The sequence below is a fragment of the Anthonomus grandis genome, chromosome 10, assembly GCF_022605725.1.
Source record: "Anthonomus grandis grandis chromosome 10, icAntGran1.3, whole genome shotgun sequence".
Taxonomy (NCBI): Eukaryota; Metazoa; Arthropoda; class Insecta; order Coleoptera; family Curculionidae; genus Anthonomus; species Anthonomus grandis.
In genome coordinates this window covers 1,040,944-1,057,063 of record NC_065555.1, presented here as the reverse complement: position 1 = coordinate 1,057,063, position 16,120 = coordinate 1,040,944, and the positions used below count along the sequence as shown (strand labels likewise).

The 16,120-nt window shown below is 32.9% G+C and overlaps 1 protein-coding gene across 5 annotated transcripts in view; it reads left to right on the top strand.

The window, feature by feature from the left end:
- LOC126741643 (centrosome-associated zinc finger protein CP190) overlaps positions 1-16,120 on the top strand; it is a 29,242-nt gene that overhangs the window by 1,483 nt on the left and 11,639 nt on the right. For 4 of the 5 annotated variants that reach the window (XM_050448174.1, XM_050448171.1, XM_050448173.1 and 1 more), the window contains exons 3-12: positions 40-216; positions 2,069-2,256; positions 3,461-3,605; positions 3,658-3,835; positions 3,887-4,088; positions 7,037-7,211; positions 7,601-7,819; positions 7,880-8,020; positions 13,407-13,693; positions 13,746-13,926. In XM_050448174.1, coding sequence (XP_050304131.1) covers positions 40-216; positions 2,069-2,256; positions 3,461-3,605; positions 3,658-3,835; positions 3,887-4,088; positions 7,037-7,211; positions 7,601-7,819; positions 7,880-8,020; positions 13,407-13,693; positions 13,746-13,926 — 1,893 coding nt within the window. The remainder of the gene's footprint in view (positions 1-39; positions 217-2,068; positions 2,257-3,460; positions 3,606-3,657; positions 3,836-3,886; positions 4,089-7,036; positions 7,212-7,600; positions 7,820-7,879; positions 8,021-13,406; positions 13,694-13,745; positions 13,927-16,120) is intronic. The other variant, XM_050448172.1, reaches the window with a different exon arrangement.

The following is a 16,120-nucleotide window of genomic DNA, read 5'->3' as shown; positions in this document are numbered from 1 at the left end:
AAATGGAAAATTGGGTGTTAATTGTAGTTTGTGTTTTAGGTATGTTGGAGTATCATGCGAGTATATATGATAAACTATATGCCGCTGCCAATACCATGAATATCACAGTGTTGACGAAATTATTGGAGGCACAGTTGTCGGCAGTTTCAAAAGTTTATCGATTGAACAAGTATAATAAGAAAAAGGGTGAAGAGAGTGAAAATGCTTGGAAAGATGGTGAGTTATTTAAGATATATCTATTGAGCATTTTTTCACCAGAACTTTGAGGTTTTTCGAGACTTGAATTTTGTAATTTAATCAATTTACACCTTAAAGTTTATCACAGTAAAGCAACCAGAGAATTCCAGGGGGCAGTCCACCTTAATATTTACTTTATTGTGACATCTATATTGATAATTGGTTAAGTTATTCCACGCAATACTGCATGCATTTTTAAATGTCGACCTTATGCAACCATTTTTGAACTCTATGAAATGGCAAACTTTTCTTCCATTAATTGCTACCTTGCTGTCATTGATCAAATCTTGGATCTGAACTTTGTTCCTAACTATAGTAGTAATTTATATGAATGCTTTTTTGAGAAAAGTGAGGCAAACCTTGTGGGTAAACAAAATTCAGAATTTAATATTATTGGTGACTTTAACATTCCTAGTGTGTTCAGTAGATATTGTTTAAATACCATGAAGCTTCAAACCTAAAATATATTACTTAAAATTTAAATTTCGTTTATTAGTGCAACTCACAAGTGACTTGTCGAGACACAGTATTTCAAAATACAATATAACTTTAATAAAACATTTATCAAATCAATGGAAAATCTCATATATCTGTACAGATCAAATGGAAAAAGCAATTATTTTAAAATCTTTGCCTGATCCTTGTATATTGGTTGCCCAATTCAGTCATACCTCAATTGTAGGTTCCAGTATGTCAAAATTAAAGGTTCAAAGTCGTGTGTGTTTAAAGGTACTTCTGGCGATTTACAGGGCCTAGAACACTTTTGTTTTTGGGTCCTATCAATGGTCTTTGATATAATAAATATCAAATAAAATGCAAAAGTGATTATTATTTGACGACGATTTAAAATTCAAACGAGAGAATGATTGTCAGATAAGTTTGTGATGTTGAGTTCATTTTCCAGGCAGTATAAAATTTCTTTGCTGCTTGAAACTTTGGAAAAGAATAATAGTTTCAAATGCCTAAAATTCTAGGTGGTAAAAACCAAAATTTTCTACAATTTATTCAATTTTCAGGCATTTGAGTATATATGCGCTGCAAACATGCCTGGAATTTAAAAAAAAAATATTTTTCTGTCTGAAATTTAAAGACAAATTAACTTTTAATGTCTGATAATGATTAAATACGGGCAAAATTAGTTTATATTATTGAAAAATTATGCCTCTACGCCTTGGCATTTCAGACCAAATTTGAGACCAAACTGCCTGAAATTGGATGGAAAAAAAATTGACTGAAATGCCTAAAATTCCAGGCAGTTAAACAAACAATTTTTGTGTGTTAAACCTGGAAAATCAATTAAGGAAAATTACAGGCAGTTAAGGAAAATTATGATTCTACTGCTTGGAATTTGAAAAAAAATTATTCCAACTGACTGGAATAAAAAAAAAGTAACCTAAAAATACCAGAACTTCATTTCATCAGGCATTCATTTTTGAAGAATTTATGATGCAATTTAAATAGCTTCAAATTAAATATCAGTGAGTGTGCTTGCACGTCATTTACCCTAATTTTTATTAATATAATTGTTATTTACACCTTAAATGGTGAACAACTTCAAAGAGTACCCCAGCAGAAGGATCTAGGACTAATTTGTTACTCCACTTCACAGATTTTTGCTGAAGTAGAAAAAACCCTAAAAAATCTTCTACTTATTAAGTGTTCAAGTGAGCCTTCATCTTGTTGAGAGTCTTGTTTTACCATTCTTGAAATATGTGGCTATTATTTGGTTCCTCCTATGATTCAAGGAGTTTAAAGGACATTTTTAAAATCAATACAACTTTATGGCTTTAAAATGAACCTATTTAATTAATTTCAATGTACGTACTTCTAGTGAAGAAAAATTCTCCTGTAGAGCCCCCCATGAGCTCCCCAGTCCCAACTGCCAGTAAAAGGGGCAGCTACCGGGGTAAAAGACAACATTTCTCCCCTTTGCCCAGATCGAGTTCTTCCAATTCAAACCGATGGGGGTCCACCTCGGACACGTTCGAAAGCAGACCAGAAAGAGTAGCCACCAGATCTGTAAGTAACTTTTATTAATTTATTTATTAACGCAAGCCATTTATATTGTAATTATAAAAATGTTAGTCACAAGTATCATCATCACAGTTAATAATAAGTATATCATTTAACATAAGTTACTAATAAGACTATGATTGAAGAAAGAACAATTTAAAAAATTTCTTTTCATTTTTGCTTAAAAGCTAGTGCTGCTAAGTTTATGTTTAAAAAGTGACAACAACTGAGGACAGTCTATAGAAGCATTTATTAATTTATGTAAAAAACATAAATCTAGAAGAATTCTTCTTGACTCTAGTGTAGGCAAATGTAGACTATCCCTCACCCATTTATTAGTCCCTTGCATATCCAATTCTAAATGCATTAATTCTCAAAAGTCTGGAGTTTTTTTTGAGTTACTCCATGTAACAGTTCCACTAACAATTCTGTGGTGTTCTACAAAAAAAGATGTTCGGTCATGTGTCTGTTACGTCCCTGTATTCATTGAAAATAAAACCATCACCCTATCAACTCTTTTTGTTTTGGAAATAGTGTGTATTGTTCACAAACATCTTCCTAATTTCTCAAATGTCCGAACTTACCAAACATGCTGTAATTTATGTTTGCCTATTCCTCACTTTAGTTACATGAAGTGATGAAGTTTTAGTTACCTAACCACTTGCCATTGAGAATTTGAAAATGTTCCGACATAAGTGCAAAAATCCTTTTAACTGACCATGTGTTTTATTCTGTTGATGAATATTTTTTGTTTAATCTTGAGTAGGATCTAGTCTCTATTAGGCTTTTAGGATTCTGTAATTTTTCCAACAATTGTATTAGTAAAATATTTCTGTCTGTTACGGAACTTAATTTTGTAGGTATGTCTTTCAAACTTTGTTAATAAGAATTATATATGTCGTAGTTCTTGAACAATAAAGTATGTCATCTATCTATCAAGGGAACAATAAAGCATTATGAAAATAAACATTCAGTCAAAACTTGACCTTTGAATGAAACCAAGCACCTTCATTGCCCTATTTGTTACATGACTGATATGTTTGGATCCATCCATATTCCCTAATCTAAAACAATTTAGACCCAACGCATTATTGAAACACTCAGTAGTTCTAAAAAGTTTTACGTCATCCGCAATTTTATCGATAGATTATAGATCTTTAAACGATATGTTACTATTAAAAATAAATAAAATCGCACTTTTTGGTGACAGTCTTTGGCAGATAATACACCCAGACCGACGAGATTCGAATGGCCCGAAGATGATTTATCACCGGTGCCAGGGATTTACAACGCTTTTGACGAGGTGTCTTTGACCAGTAAACCCTTATGGACTAAAGACGATGACCATAAAACAGGTATTTCTATTTAAATTTCTTAGGGTCATCAGATGGTAAATCTGGCATTTAGGTGTACTGGAAGAAGCTCAGCGAGCAATGGACCCTGCTCGAAGCAAAAATAATAGCACGAGTCAAGAGGCGGAAGAAGTAGAACCGGAGAGAAAAGTCAATATATCCAGCTCGGAAACTGTTACAAACGAGTCGGTTAAGAGGAAATCTGACACCAATGCGGCCTCATCACCTAAAAGGTAATAAAACCGATAAGATATTTTCCTTTTCTAATTATTCCAACGATTTAGGATTAAAATCACAAATACCGAGGATGAAACCGTGATAAGTTTGACCACCAGTAATCCGAGCGAGGTGGACCACACGAAAATCGTATCGGAAATATTGAAAAAGTATCCGGACTTGGTGAAGAAGAAGAAGAATATTAAATTGAAGATTACCCAGTCGAAATCTGATTCCGGGAAGACGGCGAAGGAGAAGCCTAAGCCTGTGGTAAGCCGTTTTAAGAAGAGTAAGAATTTTGCCCTGATTGGCCTAATTTCGAATACTTGTATTAAAATAACTGAAATTTAGTGGTCCTTGGACCTTGTAAGACAATCGCCTGTAACTCAGTGAGTTTTTGAGATACAAGAAACGTTTTTATATGAAATTATTTGCGAAGAATTGGTCTTCCTTTTCCAAGAACCCTTTTAAGAATATTCCGATTATTTCGTGAAATACTCGCAAGAATAGTTTAAACATGCAAGGCAAGTTGGGAAAAAAAGTGTCATGATAGAGACCGCTTTAACTATTTAAATCTTTAACCCAGAATCACTTTTTTACCTTCAAATCCATTCTCAGGAACTTCTTTATATCTGTGTAAAGAAATTATTAAAATATATTAATTGGATCCGAAGTTATGTCTAAAAATGTCCTATAATGACTAAAACATTGATATGCCAATTTACTTTTCAAAACCTCAAACTTAGAGACCCTTGGACCTTGTAAGACATAATTGCCTGTAACTCAGTGAGTTTTTGAGATACAAGAAACATTCTTATATGAAATTATTTGGCAGGAATTGGTCTTTCTTTTCCAAAAACCCTTTTAAGAATATTCCCATTACTTCGTGAAATATTCCCAAGAATAGTAAAAAAAAATTTGCTTACAAAGTGCCTTGACAAAAATCTCCAACTACTCAAATCTTTCACCTAGACTTGCGTTTTTTTATACTCAAGAACTCATTTATATCTATGTAAAGAAATTATGAAAATATATTAATTGAATCCGAAGTTATGCCTAAAAATGTCCTCTGATGACTAAAACATTGATATGCCAATTTACTTTTCAAAACCTCAAATTTAGAGGCCCTTGGACCTTGTGAAACATAATTGCCTGTAACTCAGTGAGTTTTTAAGATACAAGAAACGTTCTTATATGAAATTATTTGGGAAGAATTGGTCCTTCCATTCCAAAACTCCTTTTAAGAATATTCCGATTATTTCGTGAAATATTCTCAAGAATAGTAAAAAAAAATTTGCTTACAAAGTGTCTTGACAAAAATTCTCCAACTACTTAAATCTTTCGCCTAGACTTGCGTTTTTTATTCTCAAATCCATCCTCAGGAACTCATTTATATCTGTGTAAAGAAATTATGAAAATATATTAATTGAATCCGAAGTTATGCTTAAAAATGTCTTATAATGACTAAAACATTGATATTCCAATTTATTTTTTAAAACCTCCAATTTAGAGGCCCTTAGACCTTGTAAGACATAATTGCCTGTAACTCAGTGAGTATTTAAGATACAAGAAATGTTCTTATATGAAATTATTTGGGAAGAATTGGTCCTTCCATTCCAAAACTCCTTTTAAGAATATTGCAATTATTTCGTGAAATATTTTCAAAAATAGTTTAAACATGCTAGGACAAGTTGCAAAAAAAGTGCCTTGACGGAAACCGTTATAACTATTCAAATCTTTAACCCAGAATCACGTTTTTACCTTCAAATCCATCTTCAGGAACCTCTTTATATCGGTGCAAAGAAATTATTAAAATATATTAATTGGATCCGAAGTTATGCCTAAAAAGGTCCTCATATGCTAAAACATTGATATTCCAATTTGCTTTTCAAAACCTCAAATTTAGAGGCCCTTGGACCTTGTGAAACATAATTGCCTGTAACTCAGTGAGTTTTTAAGATACAAGAAACGTTCTTATATGAAATTATTTGGGAAGAATTGGTCCTTCCATTCCAAAACTCCTTTTAAGAATATTCCGATTGAAAAATTGCGTAAAAAGTGCCTTGACGAAAACTTCTCCAACTACTCAAATCTTTTACCTAGACTTGCGTTTTTATCCTCAAATCCATCCTCAGGAACTCATTTATATATGTGCGAAGAAAATATTAAAATATATTAATTGGATCCGAAGTTATGCCTAAAAATGTCCTATAATGCCAATTTATTTTTTAAAACCTCAAATTTAGAGGCTCTTGAACCTTGTAAGATAAATTGCCTGTAACTCGGTGAGTTTTTGAGATACAAGAAATGTTCTTATATGAAATTATTTGGGAAGAATTGCCCTTTCTAGTGAAATGTTTTCAAGATTAGTAGAAATATGTGTGTAAAAAAAGTGCCTTGACAAAAATTACTCTTATTACCCAAATCTTTAATCCACAATCACGTTTTTACCTTAAATTTATTTGGTTAACAGATCAAATTAATTAAAAAATCAATAGACATTTTCAAAAATCAATGTTTTCAATATTTGGAGTTTTTCAGTCATTTTTGAAAAAAATAAAAATTTTCGCAATTACCTAATATGGAAAAAGTTAGTGCAAGGTAAGAGGTAGTAAAATATAAAAAGTTCAATCCTGTACAGTAGTTTAAACTATTTTTATTTTGAATTTTCGTAAATAGGTTTTATGACAATGTTCGTCTTATATCTTTTCGGAAACATATGTAATAAGGAAAAAATTAGTTTAAAGTATGAAGAGTAACATATTGAAAGTCCAATCTTGAACAGTCATCTTAAATATTTTTATTTTTAATTTTTGCACATATAATTTTCATGTTTATTATTGAAGATACTTTGTCCTGATTTGCTGGGAGATTCTGTATGTTTACAAAAAATAATGTTATAAAGAAAAAGTTAGTCGACGGTGTGTAAAGTAATATATCTAAAGTCAAACCCTGTACAGTGGTCCAAATTTTTTTAATTTTTTTGCAAAGTAATTTTATGGAAATTTTTATTGGAGTAACTTTGTCCCGTTTTTCCTAATACATCCTCTACATTTTCGAGAACATGTAATAAGGACAAAATTAGTCCAAGGTATGAAGAGTATATCGAAAGGCCAACTGTGTACCACTGTAAATAATTTTTTGAACAACATTTTGGGAAACATTAAAATAGGTATCTAATTAAATTAATTAAGAATAATTTTACAAAAAATATTTAGCAGGTTGCTGCTGCTCCTATCGAAAGAATGACCACCAGACAGCAAACGATGCGTGAAGTGAAGAAGGAAATCGTAAAGGAAACTACCGAAAAAGAGGCAACAAAACTCAGGTCAAGGAAGGCGAGTTATCGAGCGATTAGTGATGAGGGCCCTTGGCTTTGTTTGGAATGCTATGGTAAGGAGGACAATCCTCATTTATAATTTCTTATCACTACTAAACATACTTCTAAGTTGGTATTATTATTATTATATTTAGTGGGCTATTTTTTAAAGAAAAACTATGCTTCTTTTAGCAACGTTTCGGCATATGTTAGGCCCTCACCAGGGAAGAAATAGAAACATTTCTTGCTAAAAGTGTTGCTAAAATTTTGAGGCTAAAAGAAATCGTTTGAGGGTTATGGTTTAAAAAACTATTTACCATTGCACGTCTGATTATTTCCAAGAAAATTCCCATTATCCTATTCATCCAATTATCTCTGAAACTGTAAGGAAAATTAGGATTTTTACTTTCTTATTGCATTCTATGTAAATATATAAAAACCCTTCTTCTTCTTAATTATTTAGGTGACGACCAAGAAGGTTTTCCCGAGTTCGTCCTTTACTACCTCTTCAGGAAACACATGAGCGACCAGCATCAAATGGAATTCGACTCATCTTTATGCAAATATTGCGGTAAAAAGTGCACCAAAGAGAACTACATGGTGTACCATTTGTACACCAAACACGGATTGAAACCGGCCAAGCCCTACGTCTTCCCCAAGTGCAGTAAATGTCCCTTTATCGGTGAGTAATTCCATTGAGTAATTAAAAAACGAAACTAAGTGGGCGAAATTCTTTTTGTAGCCGTGACAGATGAACGGCTTCAGGAGCACATGAGAAACCACGGACCCGACGAGGTTCAATGTCGCAATTGTCAACTCGGATTTCACACTAACGAGGATCTGGTCCTTCATCAGCGCATCGTTGGACATACTAAAGTGATCAGTGAGTAGGAAATTGCTTAGAAATGGGCTAAAGTTTTCGCTATTTCTGTGTAAATGGTCAGTTTTAGGTTTTTGCCTATAAATGGATTATTATTTATGTTCTAAAATTTTGGGCAACAAATCGCAATTTTGGCAAACACGGGCTTGAAAATGTACTTGACTGTTCAGTTGGTTGGTGCAATGTTGCCAACATTTCAAACATTTACGTATTACTCAGATTAAATATTCAATAATTAAAGTTCAAAGGGGAAATTATGCATTGAAATTTTTTTTTTTGGACAACCCTTGGTTAGGAAATATTCTTTTGATCATAGTGGCTATAGTGCAGTTGCCAGTATTCATGTCAGAACTGAAATATTTATGTAATAGTTTAATACTAAGAAGAACCTTCTAGATCTCACCCCATAGAATAACTACCATATTAATTATTTAAGCGTTTTCCAGTCAAATCTTAATACCTTGGAAAAATTCTACAAATCTGACAACCACGTCCCAGGAAATATAGTACAGGGTTTCAGGAATGTGATTTTCTTCATTTAATTTTTAAAGATTACTAGGAAAATGCACAAATCTGGCAACTCAGTGTCTAAATATCTGTTTTAGAGGTTTTTCTTACGCATCCTATGAGAAATTCCTTGAGTTGGTATAAACACTGTTTTCACATATATGTTTTTGGATAAAAATCTTTTCTTGCATTAATTCCATATTTGTCATTAATGTTTTCTCTATAGCTGGATTATCAAACAAGAATTATTTTCTACAGAAAAAAATTCCTAATTTTGAATAAAATTTAGCAAATACGACAACTCTGTTAATAATTTCTCAGTAACTTTAACAGCCAAGCAAAAACTTCCCCATTTTAAGAAAAAAGTTACAAATATGGCATCGCTGTTAATGTTGTTTCAATTTTCGTAATTCACCAGAAAAAATTCCCTAATTTGTGGATGAAATTCAAATAACTCTTTTCACTCAGATTTATTATTCGTTCACACCTAATTCTGGAAAAAATAAAGCAAATATGGCAACGCTGTTAATAGTTTCTCTGTAGTTTTATTACACAAGAAAAATTAATTCCCACACACAAAATTTCCTAAATTTGCAAATATGGCAACTCTGTTAATAATTTTTCAAATCACCACTATGACAGACCACTTTTTTCAGTAGTGTTAATAACAAAAGAAAGAAAATATTTATCTGTTAATTTTCTGGGAAATTTAGCCACCCTGTCTTCAGTTCTTCAAGGCCATTTCTCGTTTTAAATGAACAGCTTTTCAACTGTCAAACAATTTTCCTAGTAACTTTTGGGAAAAATTCAGAGGTACGGCAACCCTGGATTATGCCATAAATTTCAACGAACGCCCTTGTGCTAACAAAAACCACAGTACAACACTCTCTCATAACATAAAATTAATAAAGAAGTTTATTTAGCATAATAGCTACATACATTACAATAATTGAAGAGTGGTCGAGCTAAGTGATCTAAGTGGCAAAATTAAAAATTGCTAGAAATCAAAGAAAACTTGACAATTAAGGAAAATAAAACAAATGTTCTGTGGTAAGACATCAAAGAAACTTCGTAAAGCAAAATAAGTGAAGAAATAACGTCCACAAAAATAATAAATGATTAAAAATCTAAAATAGTGATAAAAAATGTCCTATTGTCCTGATCAATGTACTTTAGCATTGCGCGAAGGTCTTTTTTCTTACTTTCCTTTATTTGCTCAACACCAGGCAAGGCTAAGAGCTCAACCGACTTTAAATTTTGCACAGTCACACCCTGTTTTAATACACGGCACTTCTCCCATCCTATTAGGTCACTGAAATTTTTCTTGTACAATACTATGCCGGGCTCTTCTTTCGTCACACGTAACCACGACGCTTGTGTAATGCCTAGTTTAGTTGTATTTATAAGTTTTGATGATAGTTTATCAAAATCAAAAAAAGTACATTTACCCATATCTAAGAGTCTGTATGGCCTAGAAGGTCTAGCAGCCGCAATTGCCGTTTTGACATCGTTTACTGTCTGAAGCTTAGAACGTTTTGCTTGTTTAAGGGCAAAATCTCTATCTGAAGACGAAAAACTATGGCCGGAAACTAAAAATTTATGGTCGATGGTGTCAAAATGTCCAGTGGCTACTAATAAATTGTATAAGAAAATGAACATTCGGTTTTTTAATTGCCCTGCGCAATTGTCAATCCATTACATAGTTTTCGCTTATAAGTTGAAAGCTGACCTGTGTTCAAGGCTTGTAGAAGACATGATGCCATTTGGTTGCCACCTCGGCCCTACAGTCCTTTATGCCAGATGCACATTATCCCATCTGACGTATCTTGCACATGTATTCCAAAATTGTAGCATGACAACTGGCGGCTTTAATACATACTACTATGCATTAATTTTGGTAGGGAAAAAACTTTCTGTAGATCCATGGTAATGGTACAGGTATCGCTACCTGGAAGAGTACTACTCGCACTGTTTTCTTGTATGACCTTTAGAGCTTTATCTGTTTTTCTATGATGCAACTCCAGCTCGTTTTTAGCTTTTCTTGATACATTAAAATCTATGTCCTTGCTTCTTAAAAAAAGTAAATCACAAGTCTTGCACCTATCAACTCTTCTAGGTCTTCTAAAGGAAAATCCTTTATAAAAACTCTTCTATAGAATTTGTATGTTATAGTGCAACCAGGATGTTTTATTTTAAAAGCGTTAAATAGCTTATAGACATTAAGGTCCGGACTGAGATACTCTTTTTCACTTTTTGAACGGCTGTAGTGGCTCTCGTCCCTCGGAAAGCTGTTGATGTGGTCTTTTACCATCTATCTATCGTGAAGAGTGTACTTGAATTTTTTACAACCTCCTCGTTTATCCTTGAAGGTTGTATGCCTCTCCTTTTTACGCCTAACAAACGTGGTAATCTTTTGCGGACTGATAGCAAATATTTCCAAAAACGTTTTTTTCCATACCCTTTTTACGTTACCTTGCCCATCTGGAATAGCAAAAGCTATTGTCGTCTGCTTTCTGCTGAATCATCGTAGGTACCATGGCGGCGACGTTGGACTGGTAAAACTTGCAATAATCCTATGAGATAGCTGCCTTGCTCATTGAGTTCAAGGCCATGGTATAGATCGAAGAGCTTAACTTTTATATGAATCACATCTCTACAGCTAAATTTACATTTACAGGTGATCTGAAATTAAAAATATCTCAGGGTAATGTAACTATCGGCTACAAAGATTTGACTATCGGGCCGCGCCGCGAGCGGTCTAAAATTTCAAGCGAAATATCGTTAAAAATCTCATACTAACCGCATTTTTGGGAACGGCTTTTCCAGGTTTTTGCAGCTTTGATTTTTGTGTAACATAAGATTTTCCATTAATCTAGCTTCACTCTGTTTTTTTCTTCTTGATTCCGTATTTGTATTATCGCCAAACGCAATGGAGTTAATTGTAATTACTTTAACATATAAATACACAGACAATAACAATCGAATCTAACGACAAACCAACCAAGAATATCGACCTGCATACCGGCACTTAGATCAATTAGCAAAGAATATGATACCGGACGTAGAGGTGGCCCCATCGTTGGACTTCGTTTGCAAGCCCTAGGTTGAAATTGGCACTTGAGATCTCATAGTAGGATATTGGCGGTGGCACATAGAATATATTGAGAGAAAAAAAACGAAAATGTAGATTTTGGCACTTAGATCATTTAGCTCGACCACTCTTCAATTATAATTATAATATAAAGCAGTACTAAAGTCTACAAAGAAAATAAACTACAATAATAATAATAAACCAATAAAAGTTCATTATATACAGGGCTACATTAGGTATAATAGAGTGGTGATCAGCGCAATAAAAGAAAACGTACACAACATTTATTGGTATAAATAAAACCTAACCTAGGACAACACAAAAAAAAAGAAAATAGAAATACTCATACGAATAGGGATAGCTAAGATCCCTATTTAAAAGATGTTTTCTCAATAGCCTCTTCTAATAACAATTGTGGGCAATCACCAGAAAAATGGCCCCAATTTCCTGGAATAAAATCAAAATTTACGTCCGGTAAGGTCCGGAAAACATAAACAATTATCTAAATCCTCGGAAGTAAAAAAATTACCCCGAAATCCTGGATTTATTTTTTTTTGTAAATTCCAGGGGTTTAAAACAATTGCTTATGTTTTTTAATTTTCTTAAATAATTTGCCAGTTTCTCGAGTAATTTGAATTTACTCCCAGGATTTTCTTTATTTTCCCGGATTTTTAAAGATTTTTAAAATCCATGAAATATGAAAATAAAAGGAAAATAAGTCAAAAAAGTCTGAAAACGTGGCAAATTATGTCAGAATAAAAGGAAATCGCACAGACAGAAAATTATAATTATTAGAAAAAAATTTACCGGAAAGACATAAAAAAAAGCGTAGAAAGTACAAACTCATGGAAGTTAAAAAATAAAATTTTGGGAATAAAATTTGAAAAAGTTAAAGGACGCCCTCAAATTCCTGGAATAAAATCAAAATTTATGTTTTCTAAATTCCTGAAAGTAAAGATTCTCCGAGATTTTTATGCAATTTTCCATTTTATTCCAAAATCACTTTCTCGAAGGTTAAATCTTTGACATTCATAAAATGAAAATAAGTTATTATTACTTGGAAGGTATATTCCATATTTATAAAACCTGCGCTGCACATACGCAAATCTATCTACATTTATATAAAATTTAATCCAGGAATAAAACTTCAAAGCTCAAAGAACCGATTGAGAAAAAAAAATTAATGTTTTTTTATTTAAAAAGTCACTTTAAATAAAATTGGCACAAAAATTGAAAATTACTTCTAAAGTATGGATTTAAGTTTTTTATATCTGAGGTATTCTAAGCAGACAGTTTTTTTAAAATTTAAATTATGCATCTGTTAAATTGATGCACGTCATGTTTTAAAAGACTTTCCTCTATCCACCCTAGAAAACACCTTGAATCTAATTCAGAAAATAAACCTACTAGCTTAGCAAAAAATGCGTCTTTATATCGAACTTGCACGTGGTTTAATACACATGTTTTATCAGCAATAATTATATAGCTAGGGCTACATTAAAAACCTCATCAAATCTCACTTTATATTTAATATTCGTTTGCTTGTAATATACTCAGAGTTGTGAGCTTGGGACTTGACGATTGTTTTGAATCATTTCAATGTCTATAGACTATTAAATTTTTAACTTAAGCTACCTAAAGCATATAGTTTTTAGTTTAAGTTTATCTGCTTTGTATAATTACTTCTTAGTTTGCCGAGCATAAGTTCGAAATTTCCTGTTGGAATGCATTGTGTGGTAAATAAATACTAATACACTTTAATTAATCAGTGAAATTTTCTTCTTTCTTTAGAATCGATCCTCGACTGCGCCTACTGTCAAAAGAAACTCCAATCGCCCGTCACCCTGTTCACGCACATCAGGGCGCAACATTTAAAAGAGGCGCGTCGCGACGGCATCACCAGCCTGAACGAGGTGATGGACGTCGAAAACGAAGAGGGCGACGACGAACCCCAGTTTGAATCGGAAAAAGCGCCACAGAACAACGTGCAGTTGCAGGTTAAAGAACAACAACACGCGGAGGTCATCAACGAGACACATAGCGGCGTGAAAGTTGAAAAAGAGTCGTTTAGAGATAGGGTATGTATAGGCAATAGTGAGATATAGAGTGTTTAATGTGCTCCTTTTTTAGGTGAAGATCATTTCGAACGTAAAAGTGGCCAAGGAGCGAGAAAACGCGGTAAAAATGGAACGACCGGCGGTGCAAATGGTGCAACCCGAGCAGTCGCGACAAGAGAACGTTTCCGTTACTCCTACTACCACCCTGGCCAACATCGGTGGGAATATAGGCGGAAGTATAGCGACGAATTTGGGTAATTCGGTGCTCATTTATTAGAGAAAGGTCCTCGATAATAATGTGTAAGGCAAAGAGGAATAGTATTGTGTCATGTTGTCATTTCAGGTTAATTATTATTTTTTATAATGATGAGCAGACTGCAGATTGATCATGATTCTAAAAAAAGTGAAACGTTGCAAAAATAAAAGTCTGAATATACGATAGGTTTGTGCGAAGGTTTTAGGAAAATTCCAATAAATAACGGAATTACAAAAAATTCATAAAAAGTTTCTATAGAAGTAGTTGCAAGAAACAAGTTTTCGACAAATAAACATGCGCAATAGAGTAAAATGCGTTCGCACAGGAACTTCTGATCGGTTTCAAATCAAAAGTTTGATGTTCTTACACAAATTTCTGATCGTCATCTGATAGTCAGACTTGTTTTCGAATTTATTTTAAGCAAAGTGTCAGAGAATTCGTGTAGCCAGTCAGCGCCGATCTTCGGAACATAACCTGTAAATTGTTGTTTGTATTTTGTCATTTTGTATAGTCTTTGATATTCGTTTTGAAAATTGTATTTCAAATTGTTGGATTAGTCTAAAAATAAACATTAAGGAAATATGTGATTTTGAATCGTCGGAAGAATCTGATTAGAATTTTGTTGATTCCAAGTTATGTTGATTCCGACACAGACTTTTAAAGAAGATTTAATTGAAGAACGGATAAAGCCCAAAACTATTTTGATGAAACTGTGTCCCAATTTAATATAATAGAATTCCTCGACCATTTTAGAGTAAGTCTTGAAGTAGGAAATCACACAATCTTAAACTTTATTAATAATATACAGCTATTTTAAGGTTGTAGTATATTTTTTTTTGTTTATTTTTGATTTATTTTTCCCATTTTCCACTGGCATAAAAAAGTGAGGTTATTTTTCTTCTCCACTCAACCCGTATTTGATGTTCGCACAGACGGTTTCAAATCGATCAGAAGTTGTAATATTTTACGCATGCGCATCAAGAATGGTTTGGAAACAGTTTCAAACTTGTAAGAATTTTCAGTGAGAACAAACCTATAATGTTCTGGGTGACGGGTGCCAAATTTACCGTTTTGCTTAAAAGATACGGAAAATGTCTTTTTTTAGGATGAATTTTTTCGATTATATCAAATGCCTGGAAAACAGAAAAGATGTTTAAATTACTGGAATTAAATTAAAATTTACAACAAAAATCCTAAAAGCACGGAACATTGTGTAAAATTCGTGGACTAAAAGAAAATGCTAAACCCTGGAAAGTATGAAAAGTCGTGGATGCTAAAAAATGTACTGAAATTCTGGGAATAAAATCAAAATTTACCTTTAAAGGTCTAAATTTATACCAGATATTTCACTTTATTTTGTTTTGAAATTTTCAGGTATTCAAGTCATTTTTTCACTCTTAGAGTCTTCTTAAACTGTCTTCCATGATTTCGGGGATTTTTGAAGTAATATTCTATAATATTGCAGATCAAATTACCCGGAATAAAATCAGGTTTCATTGCTTCAAATCCATGAAATATAAAATTGAATTAAATGAAATTTAGTCGAAAAAGACTGAAAAATTGTGCCAAATTCCTGGAATCAATTGAAATCATAATCTTAGGAAATATAGAAACTCCTTAAAATGCGTGCAAGACAGAAAAATTATGTCAAATGTCCGGGAGTCATTAAAAATTATCCTGAACCTGGAATACATGTAGGTTTTTTCTTCATCGCTAGAGATATTATTGGGTTCTTTTAGGAAATAAAAGTCTGGATGGCAGAACAACAAAAGAAAGAGTTTAATAAATAAGTGAATCAAGTAGAGTTAATAACATGAATAACAAACTTGTTTTACATAAAACCCGCTTAATTACCTTCACACTACACGACAGCGTCTTATTATATTTACGTCTTCGATTTATTTTAAAAATCCGTCTTAATTCGTCTTTAAAATACTCAAAATTATAAAACCGGGAGCCGCCTTCTCCCGGTATAATTATAAAGCTCTTGCACGGCACCAAAACCGCCTTTTTTGGTGATCCCGTGACTTTACGTCTTAAACCGGCAGATTAGATCGACTTTTACTCTTCAAAGACTTCGACTGACTGCCTGTTTTTCGTGTCCTCATTTTTTAATACGTATTAAGGACTGAGTCAGCTTTTTTATTATTCCCCTTTAATCGCCGTCGTACCGTTAACAGAAATCAAACGGG